Below are 21374 nucleotides of genomic sequence, written 5' to 3'. Positions count from 1 at the left end.
CATGGGATGTGGATTGGATATGGGGGTTGGGATGTGGAAGCGCTGTTCGTCTTGAGTAGAGTGTCATGTGTGTGCGCGATGTAGTGCGGAAAGAGATGCGTGACTATACAGAACACATGGATGAGAAAAATGCAAGCCTAAGTCAGTATCACATATGTGCCAGTGTATATTATTGTTAATGCAGTTAGTATTTACCTAAAGATGACGTTATGTATTCAAAAATCGGCGTTATATTATGCTATTCCAGTGGTCGGGTGTTTACTGTAGTGGATTATCAACGTCACGTGTGCACCATTAGGGCTTCACCCCACAATCGTGTAGTGGAAGGGAGGCTGTGTATATGGAAGCTGGATAGTTCATCCATCGTGAAGCTGAGGGACGTAGGATCTGCAGGCAGATGTATTCAGAGGGAGACTGTACCAGTCACAGGCACGCGATTCCGCGCGTATTCTTGAATTGCCTGAGCGGTATGGGGAGATCGCCACTCTCGCGTGTTTCACAAATATTCCTTGTTTCTTGCGCACGTTTTAATTTGTTTTAATGTGTTAAAATTTTGTTATTTCTCAAGATTATGTTAGTTATCTTTAGTTTGTTATTTTCAATAAGTTGTGTTCATTATTATTTTAATATGTTTGATTGACGCTTATGGAGGTCTCAGTTGTGAAATTTTCTGTGCCGTTCGTAGTGTGCAAAAATATGCCACAAGAGACGAGAGAGAGAGAGAGATCGGTCGCGGCTTACCTGAGATAGAGAGAGAGACGATGAGACTGCAGAGAGAAAGAAAGAAAGAAAGAGGGGGGTGAGAGGGGAATCAGTTGGTACTATCCATGTTGCACAGGTGATAAATTTTGGGTTGGAATGATAGCTTTGGTGTCTGTTGTCGTGGATTAGTCTGTACTGTAGTGGTGATTACAGATTTCACATTTAGGAGCACTAGATTTAGCATTTGGGAGAATCTGAAGCTCTGGCTTTTGGTATCATGGGTTTGGGATTCCTGCGCAGAGGTTAATGCAGCACTGTCGTTCTGATTGGCTACGTTAGAATGAAACAACGTACAGATGAAATAGCAAATTGTATATATATATTGATGTAAAATTCGGTATCTATAAAAGAAAAAAATTGCTACAAAAAAAAGATTATTTGAAAATTCTCTAAAACTGCTTCTCTTATTATATTTAAGTTTTACAGGTGTCTTCCACATAATAGTACATTATTACAGGTGCTACTATGTAGAGGTGTTAGTTATGCTATGCTGTATGACTTTAGCTACGTTTAAGTTCTATATGCGGTAGTAATGAATAGTTAGTAATATATATAGTAATAATATAAAATAGCAAGTAATATATATATATATATATATATAATATATATATATATATCAAGGTAGAAATATTTTTGAACACGGGAGTCCAGCGGGACTCCTACCCCTCAAAAAAGAGGGCAGTCCGCCTAGCAAAATGGATGGTGTCCGACACAAAGTCTGAAGTTCAAAATTAATTGCTCATTAATTGCTGAGTCCGCAGTCCGAAGTTACCATTAATATAAAGATATTAATCATAACGCATGTGCTTATTTTGAAGATTCGTTAAAAGTTAAATTTCGCACCATGTATATATTTATATGTATCACATGATTCACATGGCATTGATGTCTGTCATCACAGGCCCATTAGGGTAACTCGACACAGCGGCCAGGGAAGCTATGCACAAGCGGGGAGAAGCGCTGGATACTCCTCTGTTTTATCTGCTTCTTCGTCATTGCTTCTCTCATGGCATACATCATCGTCGGACACAGGAATGCCTCAGCTCAGCCTGCCAGTCTGGTACATACAGGTTAAGTTATCGACAAAAAACAGTAGTAATCGAGGGCTGAAGCATGCGAGCATCTGTCGTTGATGACAGTTGCATCAGTGGGAAGTACTGACGTTTGCTAAATTGAGCTGTCTTAGAACACTTTCCTTTTGAATTACATACACCCGTACAATCATGTAGTCCTTGTAGCGTCGATGTATGGAACCAACAAAGATGAGCACTTGTATTGGCAATACTATACGACTATGAAATTTTTGATTTAATATATATTGGGAAATTATTTCTGCCACATAGCATTTTCTGACAAAGACAATTTTTTAAACAAGCTTTAGATCATAGCTATGTGAACTAATTCTCAGTCGAACTCATCTAATAATGAGTTGAATGATAATGAGAGTTCGATAGCTACATACGATCAGCTTAACTCCCCTCCTACCGTCTAGTAAAGCCAAATGGTTTATTATTACACTTTCATTGCAGCCGACTGCCTGTCTGACTCCGCATTGTTTGAAGCTAAGTGCGACGGTTATAAGCAATATGAATCTGTCAGTGGATCCGTGCGTGGACTTCTTTGAGTATGCATGTGGAGAGTACTCACAGAACACAGACATACCCCCAGGCCACCCAACGTGGAGCTACTTTGATATTCAGGGTCATCAACTCAAGGTTGCAATTAAGCAGGTGAGCAGTTACTTGTGCAGCTGTGAGGAATTCTCCTGACGTTTTTTTATATTGTGCAGAATTTTAAGTCAGGAAAATATTATACCCGGACAGTATTCGATTTTGATGCACGCATTATGGAAGTGTAACTTACAAAGTACCCCTTCGACAATCACCCCCTCCCTCTCCCGAACAATCATCCACTGCTTCCAGAACATTCAGCCCCCAGTCTATCACCTCCCCTGGGCCCCCTATACCCTCCGGACAGTAACTCTCAGACAATTACCCACAGACAATCACCCTGCCCCCTGACAGTTTCCCCTCTTTTCCCCATGCAATCACCTTATGCCATTCAACCTCAGATAATTACTCACATGTAGTCATTTATTATTTGATTTTGATTGATTATCTTTTGATTGTTGGGATGAACCAAAATGTGAGTGTTCCTGGTGCGAAATCCATTGGAATTTTCATTTAAATTGACGAGTTACCGGTAGTATAGGAAAAAATTCAAAATTATTTTACATATTATAGAAATATCTCTTTTTTCGAAGGATATATTTAATATTTCTGCATATTTCACGTTGATGTTTTCACTACAAATTATGATGAATATGTATCAGAAAAATTCAATTGTATTATACATTTTTCTTACATTATACATTATACAACGTTCTTCAATAATATATCGAATATTATTATTCATTATTTTTGCATATTTTACATTAATGTTTTCTGTGCAAATGATGATGAATATATGTAAGAAAAATATCGAATCGTATTTTACATTTACATTTTGTTTTTAAAGAATTAAATTTCATGCATAATTCCATGTATAATTCCATGCATAATTAAAAATGATTAAAACTAAAATCATGGGGTAAACTGTCTGGTTTGTTTATATGTGCTTTTCATATGGTATGTAAGTGACCTATGAAACCAATCGAGGGACAGTTCAGTGTATATATATCTATCCTGTATTCCTACTCCAGTCTTAGTACAATGGATACGTACCCTGTAGAACCATTACAGTGATAGTACAGTGACTATATATACACCCTGTGGAACCACTCCAATGGTAGTACAGTGTATACACGCACTGTATATCTAGCCTTAACTGTCTTTCTTCAGTGCCTGTAATGAAGAAACGGTGCACCTTTGTGCACTCGAAAATAAATGGTGAGTATTATTTCCTTGCAGTTAATCGAAACGAGTGGAACAGAGTTCAAGGGTCAAAACTCATCGGCTCTCACGAAAGCAAAGATCTACTATGATACGTGCATGAATGTATCTTCTACAGAAAGTCAGGGTATCGATCCTGTACTAAAGGTAACTAACCTATACACCCGAGTCAGATAACCATAACCCCAGGCATATTGTTTATAGGTCGCTCGAGTTTCTATGTGTGGCACTTTGTTAATAAGAATTGTTTTTGTGATGTCCTATCACAACAGTGAGTGGCGAGAGTAGGCTGTCAACCAGTCTGAGCACACAGTCATTTATTACACACACGACAGGAAATTGTATTGTACCATAAACCCAGCGCTGCGTGCACGTATTTCCTGTATGTTATGCTAGTTATAATGTAAAGTTGTTTACAAAGGTGTATATGCTGCAATATACCTTCTGTGTTATAGTTGATTACAGATGTAGGTTCGTGTAGCATGATTAACGACAGCTGGGACCCAAGTACTTGGGACTTCTTGGATGTCTTCACGAAAATGCAGTGGCTGGGAGTTCAGCCACTTCTACATTGGAAAGTAGATGCCGATGACAAAGACAATAGTGTTAACATACTCCAGGTATTTGCCCAGTTATCACTTAGGCCTGTTTAATGCAGATTTATAAGTTATTATTTGATATCTGTTTCAGTGATACTGATTGCGCACCTTTATCGTCTAACTTCTTAGAATAAGATGTATGGTTTATTGACAAGTTTTTTTTTTCATTCACATGAGTTTTTTTTTCACAAACTAACCCATTTAATAATAAAATTTAAAAATGCTAAAGCTTTCCAAAAATTATCAATCATCTTTCACTGCATTGTAATATACTCTGTTTTAGTTATTGCTGTCTCAATCACAATATTACCAAAGGCAGTAGTTACTACCTGCTGTCTTTACCTTCTCGATGCTGTTACAGTCTTTATACCAACTTGGATTGGTAGTTTCATGCCAATCATTTTTCAATGTATCTACAGTTCCAGCAAGGTGGCTTATCACTCGATTCTGAGAAAAGGTACCTGTCAAACAGCACATTGAACCTACAAGTGCGTGATGCATGGATAACGATGATAACAAAGATTGGCATTTTGCTGGGAGGAAATGAAAAGACTATGCGAAAACAAGCACAAGAAGTTTTGGAGTTTGAAACAAAATTAGCTAAGGTGATTCCTTTGCATAAAATCTGATTCTCATTCGTTATCCATCAATCAAATTTAAGCATGTTCTAGGCTGCAATCATGATCTCTCACTCTCTGTGTCCCTTTATATGTGTAGGGGTGTGTGGGTGTCTCCCTCTACCCCTCTCTCTTGATGTCTATCGCCTTTCTGTCTCCTTTCTCTCTCTCTCTCTCTCTCTCTCTCTCTCTCTCCCTTTCTCGTAAACAGTTATGCATTATTGCCATTTTGTTATGATTTTGATGACAAACAAGGTAGTCTCTGTAGTAAATTGTTCTTGCATTCTTAATGACGTGTTTGATAATTCGCTGGGTATGTTTTTGCATTACCATCTCTCTGCTTATAGGTTTATATACCACTGGCAGATACCAAGGATCCCATGGCTATATACCACAAGATGCCTCTGAGTGAGCTGCAAGCAATGATGCCCAACACAAAGGTAGGCTATAGTGAACAAGAGCGATCTGCTGGAGAACAGATTCTATTTGAGACGTTTTCACACCTTAGTGTTAACGCACACACTCATATTGGAGTAGTAGTGAGAGATTCCACGACTTTCATTACATTTCAAATATTGACTAGAAAATTGGGCTAGGCAAATCCTATGATCTTACAAATATAAAGAATTTTTCTGGTTGTGACTGTGAATATCAATATTATAAGATTGTAGGGCCATTTTTGTGACACACATAATCTCAGTTATGGTGCATTGAACCAGGTTGTTTCCATCACAGACAGTTACGTAGATATGTTGTTTAGGTTTTAGTGTGGTTTTTGGAATGGAACGTTCACGGAAAGTTTCAGAAATAAGTGAAATATCAAAAGTGTGAACACCTCGAAATGGCTGCTGTTTTCGTAGCGCGCAGTGCATGTTGGGATGGCTCGCGGCACATTTTGAGAAAGCACGCGCTAATGACGTCACCGGGAGTTGTGTATTTATAAGGTGCATGAGCTGAGGCCTGCACAGCCAGAGAGGCTTTGAATTGTTTGGGAGACCACATACATAATAATCTACACATACATACCTGGCCAGTAACATCATCTATCAAATAGAATGGATACTGAATTTTTTTTTAATTTCACCTACAACCCTGACTGTTACACCAGCACGTATGGCTAGGCCTAACAATTTTACGAACACAGTATGCTCCGCAATTATTAATGATAATGAAGAACTACTTACTTATCTATATTATAAGGTCATAGGGCCGTTTTTGTGACCCGTATGTTCTCGGTTATGAAGCTTTCCATGCCGTTTCCATCACAGACAGTTACATGGATATGCTGTTCACGTTTGAGTGTTTTTAGTCATCTGACAATAGTTCAGATGCAGCTTGTAGGGAATCGCCATGATCGTCCGTGGTCCGTCGTCCAGGTAACAGTTGGGCACCAATCGTTAACCGCTCGAAGTACGGTCACGATATTCGGGCACCGTGGGGGGCGTAATCGAAAACGAGTCTGGCCGATCGTCGGAAGCTGCGGTGGGTCAAAGGTCAAAGGTCAAGAGGTTGTAAAAGGAAGGGGCAATTCACTCCTTACTTAAGGCTATAGGGAGAGAAATAGCAGAATTGCGGCACAAATCTAAAGCGGCTCGACCTAGGGCTCGTGATGAGTCGGTGTATAGCATCGATGGGGTAGGAAAATGCCCATCACTGTGCCGAAATTGGCGAGGCTCACAGGTCAAAGGTCAATCGGCACAGGGCAGATTTATTAGACATTTTCTGAGGACACTGAGCTCTGACGAGAAGGACTTGAAAAAATTTTTTGTTCAGCGGTGACCTAGGCATTTTTTATGGCATTAGTTGAAAGCGACCATGGAAATCCTACTTTCTGCTGAACATGCGAAGAGCTAAGAGTGGGTCAGCATAACCTTGTGGACCTCAAGCAGGAGGGGTTAAACATGATTTGTTGACTGATCTGTTAGAAGATTTTGGACTGCCGGCGTTGCTAGTTAGAATCTATACATGCCCTGGGATGTATGAGCCTACAATGTCACATGAATTTCAAAAGCTAAGATTTGGATTAAAGAAGGTTTATGCTCCTATAAAGATCGTAAATTTCTATTGATTCTGTACTGTCAGTATGTTACATGTAAGGTATGCACTGCCAGTGGGCTACTGCCAGCTGCGAGTGTTGGTGGACTGTGGAGTTTTTGCCCTGCCGTTAATTCGGTTACAGGTGGCAGCTCTTTATGCAGCCCTGTAGGCTTGCGTAGGTAAATGGCAGGGAGTGCTTACCTATGTTCTGTCGTTGCCAGCATAGTTGTTGCTAATCACGTATGATGCGGAAGTATCCATCTTTAATCTGAAGACACTTAAACGTACGCGCCACTCTCGTGGCAAACTTTCATAAACGATCCAACGAACATTCTTTTGAGAAGGTTCCTGTACCATTCCTGTGCCATTCACTGTTTCGGCGTGTATTGAACCATTTGGGAGTAACAGCGCGTTTACTAGAATCCCAACCACTCCACCACGAGTCACGCAAGACGTTGGAGGGCGATGAGCGCTGTCGTCTTGCCGGCACTTGTTTCGTAATGGTAGCGGATGGTTTACAAATTTACATCTAATGCTATCTGTCGCCACCATACACGCATTGACAGGGAAATGGATTCCCCTATTCCTCCTAAGTTGCCCTCATTGACTGCCGCCTAGATTACTATGTTACAGTAGGTGCTCATAGTGGGTCTATGCTCCGCCAGGGGTACTGCCAGACGCTACTGGCGTTACGGTCCGGCTGCTATCACCGGACACGTACCCTGGTCACTATTTGATATGGTTGCTAGGTTTAGGCATTGGGTTCAGGGTTAGGGTTAGGATTAGGGTCGATGGGTTTCGGGTTAGGGAGCTAGGCGTAGGAGACTCCTATGATCTCATTGGTGAGAGTAGGGGAGGTACGGTTCGGCATAATTAGATAGTACAGGGTATGTTCCGGTATATCGGACCGTACCCAGGGTACGTTCCGGCAGTACCCCGGGGGACATAGACCCTCTCGGCGTTAGTAGTGGTCTTCCTCTACTAACTATGCCTAGATCAATTACATCAATCCCTCCCCATTGGATGGGTACTTTGCTAGTTTTGTAGTAAAATTGGTTGTTTTTTGTTTTTATACCAGCTTCAGCTGAAACCATTTCTCAATAAGATATTCAGCAAGAGCAGTGTAACAGACAATGAAAACGTTGTTGTCTATATGCCGACTTTCTTCGGTAACTTCACCAGCATTCTCAATGCAACTGAGGACAGGTACAGCATTCAGCAATTAAAAAGCTTGCAAAATTTTGCTTTAATCATCAATACCTAGTTCTGTACAATGTGTATGCTAAAATTCTGACACTGTAAATTTTTTGATTGACCAGTAAATGCTGAGATTGTAAAACATGATATTTCTGTACATATATTTTTGTGTGCCTGCTCATTTTGAATTATATCATTGTTTCGTGTTGTTATTATAGGATACTGGCCAACTACATGATAGTACAATTACTACAATCAGTAGTGCCATACCTTCCTACTAGGTAATATACACTTCAATCTTCTTTCTTCTAAATTGAGAAATGGCAATCATTCGTTACTGCAGCGTGACATATAAACACAGTCAAGCGAGAGTAACAAGTCTGCGTATATATTATTAGGAGTATGATAAAAGAGTCTGTTATTTTACTCCTGATATGATTATCTATTGTTATCTTTATAATTATGCAATACAATAACTATAATCATACAATACGATAATTATACTACAATAATTGTCAACTGTGTATGTCCACCGGCAGGTTTGAAGATGCAGTACTTGAATTCAAGACGGTTGTATCCGGCGTGAGACCAGAACGCCTGCAATGGGAGAAGTGCTCCAGCCGTCTGCGCAGTACCTTCGGCTTTGTTGCGAGTGCCCTCTACGTAGACGCATACATGACCGAGAAAACGCACACCGAGGTTGATTGCATATGAATGCTTCTGCAAACTAGATTCGCCTTGCGGTGCGGGCTGGTCGAATGAAATGTGTGTGCCGGTCTTGTTTTGATTTCGAGCGAGATGGTACATGTATAGAATGTGAGGATAGTTTGAGAACAAACACATGAAGGTTCAAATGTCATGATTGTCAAATGAGAGTGATTTGCAACCCAGCTATAAGCCTGAACGTATAACTATAAACATCTACAATCAAACGTTTATGTGAGGATCAATCGCAGAAGTGACAAAAGTGTTCTTTAAGGGCACGTGACCATGCAGTAGAGTTTTATTGGACAGCTGCCACTAAAGGGAAATGTCTAAAGTGTCTTAGATTGACAGCTGTGCACTCACACAGCTTGGGCTGTATTATTACACAGTACATATATGCTTATGCTATAAGCACTTCCGCAGATCAGTGAGCTGATGGATCACATCAAGAAAGCATTTGTGATCGGCCTGCCACAGCTGGGCTGGATGGAAGATCAGACAATGCGCCTCGCTCTAAGCAAGGCTGCGAACATGTACTCTCAGATCGCATACCCTGACTGGATCCTTAAACCAGCCATGCTGGACGATCACTACGAAAAGGTGAGCTGGGTCAACATCTCGTGGTGTGAGCATAATCATAGAGTTCTAGGCGATTGGTGTCTTTAGATGAGGCTGAGAACCGTCATGAAATTTCATTTGTTGCTTCTCAGATTCTGCAACACTTGACGTGCTATAGTGAACAATTGTGTAATTTTATTAAACAAATTGATAACGGTGAGCTAGATTAATCGTCCTGCTAAAAATTACATTTGAAATTGGTTATGATCCATCACTGATGACCTTCAGTTTTCTGCGTTGTTTTAATCAGATGGTAAGCAGGGATACTCAATGACTACACATTGCTTAGTCTATCGTTCTTAATGTGTGCATAACTCTGTAGGTGAATGCCACCAAGGACGAGCCTCTTCATAATGCGCTCAGCGTAATGCGGTTTGCTGTGGATAGGATCATTGCTCGCCGGGGTCAGAAACCAGATAAGGATGAGTATGTACTGCACAAATACAATAGGATTTCATATAATGATGCCGATTGTCTCCACCAGAACAATCTAAATGTAGAAATTACATGTTAAAGTGACACCAGTATGGTATCGTACCACCATCATAATAGAAAAACACAAAGTCCTACAGGAATACCGAAGTAATACAAAATGTTGCAATGCAACCTCATCATTATACGAGATCCCGTCCCTGCATGTATTTTAGGTAGGATAGTGAAACCCAGTTAGGTGTTATGATGTGTATGGAGAGAGGGGAGCATGGAGTGTAGGGGAGGAGGAAGTGGAGAGTGGATGGTTGCTGCGTGAGCCTAGAGGGCAAATTGTCGAAATCGTCACAATGCTAGAATGGCCACGGGAGTAGGGAGAGAACGTGTAAGTCTTTCTACCTAAAATTAGAGCGGGTGTGGATGTGAACACATTGGATCTTTGTGTATGAATAAACTGTATGAGGAATCGAGTGATTCTGTAGGGATGTGATGATTACGCACAGCAAATTACATTATGATATATTATTTGCAGGTGGCAGATGGTGCCAGTGATTGTGAATGCATACTACGCGCCCAACTATAATCACATCACAATCCTCGGGGGCATTCTTTCCTACCCATTCTACGAGGAAGATTTTCCACGGGCGATGTACTATGGTGGCATGGGAATGGTGGCAGGACACGAGTTCACGCATGGGTTTGACAGCATGGGTAAGTCCTCCTCACCATGGTGAGTGACCTGTTACGGTTACCACAACTACCTTTCTCTTTCACGTTGAATTTATAAATGTGTAGCTAACTGTGATGTTAAAGTAATAGATGCATAACGACTTGCTTTTCTAAAGCTGTGTTGGCTCCTGTATGTATAATTTCACAACAATATTTTACAATATTGCGTTGTCCAAAAACGAAAATTTTTACTCGAATGTTTGACATATAATTATTAGTTTATGTTTATTTAATATTTAACTTCTGCAGTGGATGAGTGGAATAATTTACCACTATACGTTGGAAAAACCACTTTCGCTCCTTTGAAAGCACATTTAAAGAAAATCTTATTTTATCTTCATTTGTAGCTCCCTTTTTATTTCACTTGCCTGGTATAGTTCCAGTTTTGACAGGTGCATTTTGCCTTTTTGTTTATACGTTGTTTATTGTGTAAAGCCTGTACCAATTTATTGTGTCTGCACAACATGTAACCATCGTACCCAATGTAAACATGTAACAACATGTAACCAACATATAATTTTACTTAATGCACATACTATGGGTGGGTGACTGCTGTGGTTATTGAATGTGAAATGGCCTCGTACAGGATCACAGTTTGACCAGAATGGAAACATGAAAGATTGGTGGGAAAAGTCAACAAAGGAGAAGTTCAAGACGAAATCAAAGTGCATGAAAGAGCAATATGATCAATATAATATGACACTAGAAGACCATGTATACCAGGTAGCCACACATGTTTAATCATGTTAAAACCTTTACATTCTTGATGCCTGTTTTCAATGCTGGGCATCGAGGGTTCATTCCCTAATACAAATGTATGTAATCTAATAAATGTATTCTAGTTGTAATGTTGTACTCATTCCAACATTTTCACTCACAGTTTTGCTAGTGCTTACCAGTGTTGTCCGTAATTGTCAGTTTCATAAGTAATTGCCAGTGTTTCTAGTAATTGCCAATGTTGCTGATACTTGCTAGTACTTGCCAGTGTTGTTATTAATGGCTTTGTACTGCAGCTGGATGGCAAGCTGACGTTAGCAGAAAACATAGCAGACAATGGTGGTATTAAACTAGCATGGACAGCATACCAACGCTGGAGGCAGGGCCAGGGAAAGAACATGGCCGAACTCACACTACCTGGTCTAAACATGACCCATGATCAGATGTTCTTTCTGTCTGCAGCTCAGGTAACGTAAAGATAAATACTACTTCATCCACTACCTGTCGATATTCGTGCCTCATATTTGTCCGTGCGTATTAATGGAAGGGGTAACTGATAACGACTGATTTGAGTGTTAATAAGGTCATAATTTATCCAATCTAATTTCGAATAGCTGAGTGCTCAAGTAAAAACATCAGGATTTGCTAGTCAGAATCATGACTTCCATGTATCATGATGCTGACCTGCTCATAATCCATGCCTTTTGTGTATGGCCATCAGTGAATACCAAGGGGTGAGGTTCGGTGGTAACTGTTAGGCTTAGGTATAAGGTTGAACCTATGACCGCAATACTTGCCCACATCTTAACTGTGACCTTAATCCTAATCCTAATAGCGATTCTAGTTCTAAATTGACTCTTAACCGTTACCGAGTAGTGATCACTACGATGGTCCGCTCTTTGGCTAGCACATTCGTGTGAAATGTCGGCAAATAGCAGCTGTGTTCTTCCTTTCAGGTGTGGTGTCAGTATTCGGTGCCGCGAGCCGAGGTGCAGCGCATTCTCACCAACCCTCACAGCCCACACAAGTTCCGCGTGATCGGCTCTTTCACAAACACACCCGCGTTCTCTGAGGCATTTAGTTGCGCCCCCAATGCGCCAATGAACCCTTCTGGCAAGTGCCTGATATGGTGATTGTGGTGGCAAATACCTGATATGGCACTTGTGGCAGCAAGTGTTTGATATGGCGATTGTGCAGCAAGTGCCTGATCTGGCGATTGGTGTAGCATGGAGTGTCATATATGGTGATTGGCGGCCCAGTGCGATGGCCCGCCCCTAAATCAGCTGTGATAGACTGAGAACGTGCGTCAGAGGATGAAGAACTTCGTCATGGGATGCTGCACACAGATTACCTAACTGCACGTACTCTGTGGTATATATTGCCATGATTTGCCTAGGTTTTGGGATGGGAGGTGGGGGGGGAGGGGCGTGTGCGTGTGCGTGTGTGCACGGCTGCGTGTGCGTGTTTGCATGCTCACGTGCTCGTGCGACAGCCAGCATGTCGGTTTCAGAAATGCATACGTAATACCGTGCGCAGCTGAACGATGAAGTGTTGAACTAAGCTGGGATTCGAATTGCAGCGTAAGTTGCTGGACCGTGCAAGGTTTGTGAGTCACTATGAATCCAGACATTGATAATGGATACAAGAATTTGAGATGAAGTGAGAAATACACAGAGGATTATTATAGTTAACACCACAAGCGGTTTGCTAGTAAATTTCATCTGTTAGGTGAAGTGTGAAATAAAGCTACTGTAGTTGTCGAGCTACTAATCTCATATTTAACATGGCTCCAGGTTCAAAGTAGTTTTTAAAGATATCACGATAATATTTACACGTGTGGAGTTTAAAGATTTCAATTCTATTCTGTGAGAAACGATTGATATAAGCATATTGGCAGTTTAAAATTACAGTCATATAACTTTAGTGTCCGATTCTCATACTGTGATAATGTCGGGATGTAATAAGGGTGGGCTAACAGTTGACGATTGTAAACTGTAAAATCCATCTGCAGTCTATATACAGTTTGTGGTTGTAATTTGTGAAAACCACCGGTAGTCTAACAGTCAGTGGTTGTAATTTTTGAGGACTGAGAAATCTAGCAGAATCTGTCTGCGAATTGTAAGAACCATCCGCAGTTTAATAGTTGAGATGAGTGTGATATGGGCCCACTATTAATATTCATGAAATCTTAGTGACATTCCAGCTGTATACACGGCATGTAAAAACCTGTACTATTATAAATTAACTATACTATAGATTTTCCATATTTTTGAGAGCAGATGTCTATAACTTTTTTTCTAATATCCTTTACCCTTTACGCGTGCAGTGCAGTAAATCTTTGTTTGAAACCTGAATTTTAAAATTGTTGAAAACCCAGGACATTTTATATGAAATAAAATAAATTAAATTGCTAATCAAAATAGTGTGATGATTGCATAATTTATAAGTGGCTATAATTGGGTAGTAATTATTCCTAATACGGTAGTAGTCATATAACAGTAAATCGGTGGCTAGTGGCGGTAATAGTTAGGGTATAGGTAATCTGGAGGCTAGTGAAATAAGTTATGAACAATTTATAATGTCAATGTTCAAATTTATGAGTGACGGATATTAGAAAACCCTAAATATTAATCTAATTTAATGACATTCCAACCAGTTACTTGTTAGTTAACTGTAGGCCTAATGTGTTTTTCAGTCGTTCGCGACAAGGTATTGTCTGCAGTTTGTATTTCTAGAGTGTATAATAGGTTGACGCCATAAGTAGCTGCTCATGTCAATCTTCGTGGAAGCAGTCACAGGGAGTTATATATATATCTATATCTATATATATATATATATATATATATATATATATATATATTAATCTTATTATTGACTTTTGATTAAAGAGATTGAAAACATTCACTAGTTTTCGATGCAAGGTTAAACTTTAAGTAAAGTTAAGGTTATTAAGTTTTGTGTTATGGATTTTAGAGAGGTGTACATTTATAACAACGAACTATTTTCTATAGTTTTATTATTCTTTTCCCGCTAGACTGGTACGAAGGGTAAGGCTATGTATATGCAGTAATTATGGGATGTTTACTCACCTCGTTACATTTATATAGAATACCCTATACTTATATATAGAATTATATTTATATTGTTTTATATTGAGTCATTAAGTGACATATTGATATAATAGAAATTTCCTGCACATTTACAACATAATGCGGGAACACATTATTTGTTTTTGGTCTCTCACTGGTCGTCGAATCATTCCGTATGATCTCAAAGCTTATTTCTCTTTCTGAGCTTTGTTGCTGGGTGTCAGAACGAGTTTGCGATGTTACGCGCAAATTGACGGTTGCTTCTCAGTCTGTACATTTTGTTACTTATATAGAAGAACTTCGTATCTTGCTGTTCGCATCAGTCTGGCTGGGAGTAGCCAGGGGAACGTTTGCAGTCGGACTGTTGCATTGCTGCACTAAATAACGACATGCGCAATATTATATGACGTGCACTAGCCTGTGAATTTTATTTATTATTTTAAAATTCATTTCTAACTAATAAAATGGCAAGAAGCGGTTGAGGAAAGAACTTCCGTGTTTCTATTTTTTCACATGATTTCACTCTTCTCAGTTGAAACCAAAATCTGTAGCCGATAACGGTGCCAGTAGAACTCGTACGGTCGTACCATTTAATATAGAGTTGATAAAGTTATCTCCTCACAGAAATTACATTTAATTTCCGTGCGTAAATGATAGGCCTACTACTTTGTCTTCCTTGCCTACTATTGTAGCTAAGGTATTGATACATACACATAATTGTACTACTGTATTAAAAAGTAAAAGTATTAAATAGTATAAAAAGTAATAAAAGTATAATTAATAAAAGTATTAATAAGTAATCCGGATCCATCAGTCAGTAACACGTGGTTATCAGGTAGAAACATGTGTCCCTCAGTCAGTGACATTGCATCAGACACGAGTAATGGCATTAAACAGTAACACGTGTCCGCCCATCAGTCAACACAACGGGTACGGATTTATCAGGTACTAACATACGATTAATTTTGTCCGTGAACTGTTTTAGTCACAATGGGCGCTATTTACCGTGAACCCACTTATATTTTGGGGCAAATTTAAATCAGTATGTATACTAAACCGTTCTACATAAAATGCATGTACTTGCATCACCGAATATGTCAGTAGCACCCAGTAGGCCCCTATATCATCAAAATCCTACCCTATGAATATGCATCTAGACTTGTTAAAACAACCCAGTGATGTGACTTATTACAGATTTAGACAATGTATGGTGTCGTGCCAGCTTGTTTATTTCGAACAGAACATGTGCTCGCTCGCGTGTGCGCGCGTGTTAGGGTACGTCATTATAGGGTACGTCATTATAATTATATATTTTATTCTAAGTATGTGTGTGTGTGTGTGTGTGTGTGTGTGTGTGTGTGTGTGTGTGTGTGTGTGTGTGTGCGTGCGCGCGTGTGCGCGCGTGTTAGGGTACGTCATTATAGGGTACGTCATTATAATTATATATTTTATTCTAAGTATGTGTGTGTGTGTGTGTGTGTTTATGTGCCAGCTTGTTTATTTCGAACAGAACATGTGCTCGCTCGCGTGTGCGCGCGTGTTAGGGTACGTCATTATAGGGTACGTCATTATAATTATATATTTTATTCTATGTGTGTGTGTGTGTGTGTGTGCGCGCGCGCGCGCGTGCGTGCGTGTGTGTGTGTGTACGTGCGTGCGCGCGCGCGTGTGTGCGTGTGCGTGTGCCTGGGCGTGTGTTTGCGCGTCTGCCAATGCATGTGCGGGTGCGTGCGCGCGTGCTAGTGCTATTGCTAGTGCGTGTGCGGGTGCGTGCGCGCGTGCTAGTGCTAGTGGAGTAGTGCTAGTGCGTGTGCGGGTGCGTGCGCGCGTGCTAGTGCTAGTGGAGTAGTGCTAGTGCGTGTGCGTGTGCGTGCGTTTGCGCATGGAGGTGCGCCTCTGTATGTGCTTTGGTGTGCGCGCTCCCCGCGTATGTGTCGTTAATAAGGGTTATAACAATCTACAATCTACATAATTTCATGGGACATAAATCCCCTTGTCGATGCTTCCCCAAAATATGAATAATAACATAAAATTATCAAATTTGGGAATTTTAGATCATGTAGTACGATAAAATACTTATAGTTCGGTTGATAGCAAGAGTAGGCCTAAGAAGCTTGGTTTTTACCGCTAACGAACCCTTTTCAAGGCATTTCTTAAAGGAAGATGTAAAGACGGAATGTTCCTTTTAGCGATGTGTGAAATTTGATGACCACTGGTAATACTGTTGGGGAAAAAATCGGAGCTGAAAATACATTTCATAGATTAATTTGAATGTGATTGAATTGTGATGAAATTATTTATTTATTTAATTAATCAATCATATTTATTATAATGAATTCTTAATGTTAAATTAATTATTAGTTTTACTTAATTGTTTGCTTATTTTAGTTTTGCGAATTTGCACTTTTTTGAAAATACACTTTTCTACAGATATGGCCTGACACCTACGAATCTCTTGCATCACAGTTTCCAGAAAACCATCAGCCGATGAACCTAGCTAATTTAACCTGTGTAAGCCACACGAAACTTTTGTAACAGGGATAAGTTCTACATAGAGCTTGACCCTGGACCATAGAGCTTGAACTGGAATTATGGTGAGCCTACATTGGTGTGTCTAAGTCCTTCCTTTTTCCACACGGACACTATCCATCCATCCACCCATCCATCTATCCATCCGGGAATACTATCCATTTTCGATGGCGGCTGAAATATCCCCTTTATTTTTTTATAAATTAAAGGAGTGGATTACTGGATGACTACTTAGTATTTCGTCAATACCGTGCTGGTACGTATTTATGAATTATTTATTAACATAAAAGTGTTTTCTGTGTTCTCCCATTCTGCCTTTTTCCTTTTGGATAATTTCAAGCTATGGGCGCCATCTATTGCTCCACTCTATACGAGGAGCAACCTGCAGATGTGACTTCAGGAAAGCCTCCTTCTTTCCTAAAGTGGAACGCCTTAAATATCCACTGAAATGGTGACAGCTGAGAGTCTAAATGCCTTTAAGACTGCTTACTTACTGCCTCAATGGCATCAGGGCAGATTTTATGTAAATTTTTAAAATTTTTAATTTAACGTCTCCCGTTGGCAAAATCATCAGCATGTTGATGGTCAGCAGATGTCAGAGGAATCGTGTACCGGGAAGAAATACACATTTTTCTGGAAATAGCCGAACGATAGTAGGGTGCAACTTTGGGATTGCTCGGGTCCATAATACACATGTGTACACATGTATACGCATTGTGAACGCTAACACTAACCCTAACCCTAACTTTAACCTAACCCTAACCCTAAACAGAAAAATAAGAAAATAAAAAACAAAAAACAAAAACAGATGGGACTCGAACCAGCGACCTTCCAGACATAATCAGACCTTCCAGACATAATACACATGTGTACACATGTATACGCATTGTGAACCCTAACCCTAATCCTAATCCTATTCTAACTCTAACCCTAACCCTAAACAGAAAAATAAAAAAATAAAAAAAATAAAAAATAAACAGATGGGATTCGAACCAACATAACCAAATACCATTACATAAATAGGTATGTAAAATGAGTATTTCTCCCTGGTGTAATAATCATGTCAGAGTAGAAGTAGAAATAGTAGGTCTCAGGGGAGAGATAGTGAATATAAGTTGTGGATATAGAAATCAGTTAACCCTAACCCTAACCCTATCCCTAATTCTAAAATAAAACAAAATTAGCCAAAAATAATAAAAAATAAAATAAATAAAAGACAAAATTAGCCAATCAGAGCCGTTCCAGAGCCGTTATAGCTTTTCGGTAGTCTGGTTGGCACCAGTCTACACAAACGACGCGAAACTGCGCGTAGTAACCATAATACGCATGCGCGAAGTTGTGTTGCGATGACATCTGGAAACTCATGTTCTTAGAAATTGTAGTGATAACGGCGATTGTACCATAGTCTTATGGAAATCTTCATTCTATATCTATGATTGTACACAGTTTTACTCTGTATAATAACCTTGTATAAAACTTTGTATAATAAGAAAGCAGGATTAGGCGTTACCCGAAGCTGCACGGTATTTGCTTTGCTGCGGGTAGGATTGCTGAACAGCGCATGCGCCGATGTCACGCCACATAAGTAAACCACTAATGAAGTAAACACGTACTGTTGACGAGATCAGCTGATCGTAAGTGAACCATTTGAGAGACTGTTCCGTGTTCTATTAGTTACCCCTAAGCCATATCGTTTGGTGACGGGCGTGCCGTGAGTTGTTTACGGAAGAGAAACATTCGTCAAACGTGGCTTGGGAGGGAGACTCGAACCGTCACACACGTATCATGGAGTTTCTTAGATCCATCAGTCATCCGGAGGAAGTGTGTGCTTTGTTGCAATACAAATTTGGGAAAATCGGCTCTATCACCCCTAAAGTGAACGACGAACAGCCATGTCGGCTGACGGCAAGGATGTGTTATCATTTACTAAGCAAAACCAGCAGGAGCTTTTCGGCAGTTATCCAGGCGCTGGATGGGGAGCTACGGCACGCCGTCTGCATATTTTATCTAACCCTTCGCGCTCTCGACACAGTAGAAGATGACATGACGATACCAATAGACGTGAAGATGCCCATGCTAACGAACTTCTACCAACACCTGCACGAGCCTGGTTGGAAGTACACAGACAGCAGCGAGAAGGATAGCATCGTACTGGAGCAGTTTCCTTCGGTTGTCGAGGAATTCGGCAGGTTAGATGTACTGTATCAGGAAGTCATTACCTATGTGTGTAAGGAGATGGGACAAGGTATGGCAGGGTTTCTGCAGTGCAAAGTCGGCACGATAAAGGAATGGGACGAGTACTGTCACTTTGTTGCGGGACTTGTTGGGATCGGTCTGTCTCGTCTTTTCACCGCCTCCAGTCTCGAGACGCGCGTCGTGGGCGAGGACACGGCGCTGGCAAACTCGCTGGGATTATTTCTGCAGAAGACGAACATCATACGCGATTACCTGGAAGACACCGACGACGGCCGCGAGTTTTGGCCGCGGGAAATCTGGTCGAAGTACGCGGGAGCGCTCTCCGAGTTTAAGCGTGCTGATAAGCGTGAGAAAGGATTGGAGTGCCTGAACGAGTTGGTCACCAACGCTCTGCGACATGTTCCTGATGTGCTCGTCTACTTGTCCCGTCTACGCAACCAGAGCATCTTCAACTTCTGTGCAATTCCTCAGGTATACAAAATTGCTTACACATAGCTGTTTAAAGTGCGATTAACACCTATAGTAATGAATAATGTGACAAGTTTTATTCAATAAAATGTATTTTTTCACTTAAAAATTGCTTCTGGAGTTGGATTGGAAACTTCTGTTTTCAGGTAATGGCCATGGCAACGTTGGAGCGTTGTTATAGCAACCCAGCTGTGTTCACACGAGTGGTAAAGATCCGCAAGGGTGAGGCAGTGCGTCTCATGGTGGATGCGACAAGCATGGATGCCATCAACGCAATATTCGACAAATTTGCCAGGCTCATCGACTTGCGTGTGCCAATAAGGGATCCAAGTGCTGCTGAGACTCGCGTGTTGTGTGGCGCAGTACTGCAGCGAACCAGCCGAGCGCAGGCGACACACCTGGACAGCCATCCCCGCTTCTTGCCAGTCTACACCTCCTTCTTCCTGGTCATACTCGCCCTTGGTTGGGCGTATTGGATGGGGGCTCAAAACGTATATCACAAACTCACAGATTCTTTCTAGTTAGACACAACAGGACGTGAAGGAAATTAATTAGGGTCATCTTTATTTACTGTCGAATCAACGTCAAAACTATGTGAGTTGAATACATTATTGAAACTACATTATGTAAAAGTAGTTGGTGGCCTACCAATGTACACCTAATCTCTTTTTGAAAACAACAGTGCTGCAAAATATGTGTGAAGTATGGTGTTGATATCATCAGGAGTATATAATATAGATATAGATCTATATTATACACTCCTGATATGATGTAGTAGTTTCAGCCAAGCTCCACCCTCGATTCAACAGGACATAGGAAGGATAAATAAACTTGTGGGATTAGTAGTGAAATAAATATATGTATTATTTTATTCCTCCTTGGATGTATGTTTGCTGATAGCAGTGACATGAAATTCTTGCCATTTATGCACTTGAATATATCAGGAATTAATAAAAACAAAGGAGTATGCAAGGCTTAATTATTGGAAATTCAACATTCACTAGCCTTAATCTACGTATGATTTCTCACGTTTAATTAAATAAACATGAGCTCAAAATGTATCATAAACATTCATCTAGCTTCGATTATTCCGTATACACATTCACAATCCACAGATATACACTAAAATGTTCGTCATGAATGGTTTTCGAATCATTGCCGTTAATCCAATCATATAGTGCCACGCGCAGCATTTTCAATAAGTGGCTTGTTGGAAATGCAATGAGCAGCACTATAATGCTAATCACTATGATTGTTTTGAGGAAATCTATATTAACCGACCGTTATTCGAAGGGTAGTCGAACGTTATTAACCGAAAGTTGCTCGCAAACGTTTGATATCCTATTGCTTTGCACACCTTTTTATTCATTCCTGATTAAATATGTATATATTAGTAAGTAAAGGTACATATCATATGTAGGTGTCTGTGATAAATAACTGACATTCCGTAATTGGAACAGTTGAATCGTTTGGTGGTTTTGAGGGATAATTGCCACGTACCATTGTCAGAAGTAAAAATAATACGTGTATATATATACAAAGTTAAAACATGTGAATATGTCGCAAGACCCTGTGTACACATTAGGTGCACATAATTCTGGCATTTTGTTATTGGAGCTGCCAAAGTGCATGTGATTGGAGAAACTGTTGTTTTCATCACTGTAACTTATAATTTTGGGATAAATTGCTGTAGGTGGGTGAATTCAGCTGGAATTGCCACATCGTTTTGGTGAATTGTGTGTTTTTTTGTTTTGCCTGTTTTCTGTTGTTAATAAATACATGTCACATTTC

General features: G+C 40.2%; 2 protein-coding genes across 6 annotated transcripts in view; both read left to right on the top strand.

Moving 5' to 3' along the window:
* Positions 1–14880, top strand: part of LOC106817275 (endothelin-converting enzyme 1-like) — a 22045-nt gene extending 7165 nt beyond the window's left edge. For all 5 annotated transcript variants that reach the window (XM_014821936.1, XM_014821944.1, XM_014821966.1 and 2 more), the window contains 15 exons: positions 1664–1822; positions 2292–2492; positions 3672–3800; positions 4109–4273; positions 4672–4857; positions 5217–5309; positions 7985–8112; positions 8322–8384; positions 8643–8802; positions 9232–9408; positions 9749–9852; positions 10388–10566; positions 11171–11307; positions 11598–11768; positions 12258–14880. In XM_014821936.1, coding sequence (XP_014677422.1) covers positions 1769–1822; positions 2292–2492; positions 3672–3800; positions 4109–4273; positions 4672–4857; positions 5217–5309; positions 7985–8112; positions 8322–8384; positions 8643–8802; positions 9232–9408; positions 9749–9852; positions 10388–10566; positions 11171–11307; positions 11598–11768; positions 12258–12434 — 2124 coding nt within the window. In that variant the 5' untranslated portion in view covers positions 1664–1768 and the 3' untranslated portion in view covers positions 12435–14880. The remainder of the gene's footprint in view (positions 1–1663; positions 1823–2291; positions 2493–3671; positions 3801–4108; positions 4274–4671; positions 4858–5216; positions 5310–7984; positions 8113–8321; positions 8385–8642; positions 8803–9231; positions 9409–9748; positions 9853–10387; positions 10567–11170; positions 11308–11597; positions 11769–12257) is intronic.
* Positions 14881–18257: 3377 nt separating this feature from the next.
* On the top strand, positions 18258–21374 carry LOC106817563 (squalene synthase-like). Its single transcript, XM_014822239.1, has 2 exons — positions 18258–19586; positions 19730–21374. The coding sequence occupies exons 1-2, from the start codon at positions 18705–18707 to the stop codon at positions 20102–20104; spliced, it is 1257 nt and encodes a 418-aa protein (XP_014677725.1). The 5' UTR covers positions 18258–18704; the 3' UTR covers positions 20105–21374.

This window comes from Priapulus caudatus, unplaced genomic scaffold, assembly GCF_000485595.1.
Source record: "Priapulus caudatus unplaced genomic scaffold, Priapulus_caudatus-5.0.1 Scaffold34, whole genome shotgun sequence".
Taxonomy (NCBI): Eukaryota; Metazoa; Priapulida; class Priapulimorpha; order Priapulimorphida; family Priapulidae; genus Priapulus; species Priapulus caudatus.
Note: the sequence above shows the minus strand (reverse complement) of the source record. Positions and strands in the feature narration are given on the sequence as shown.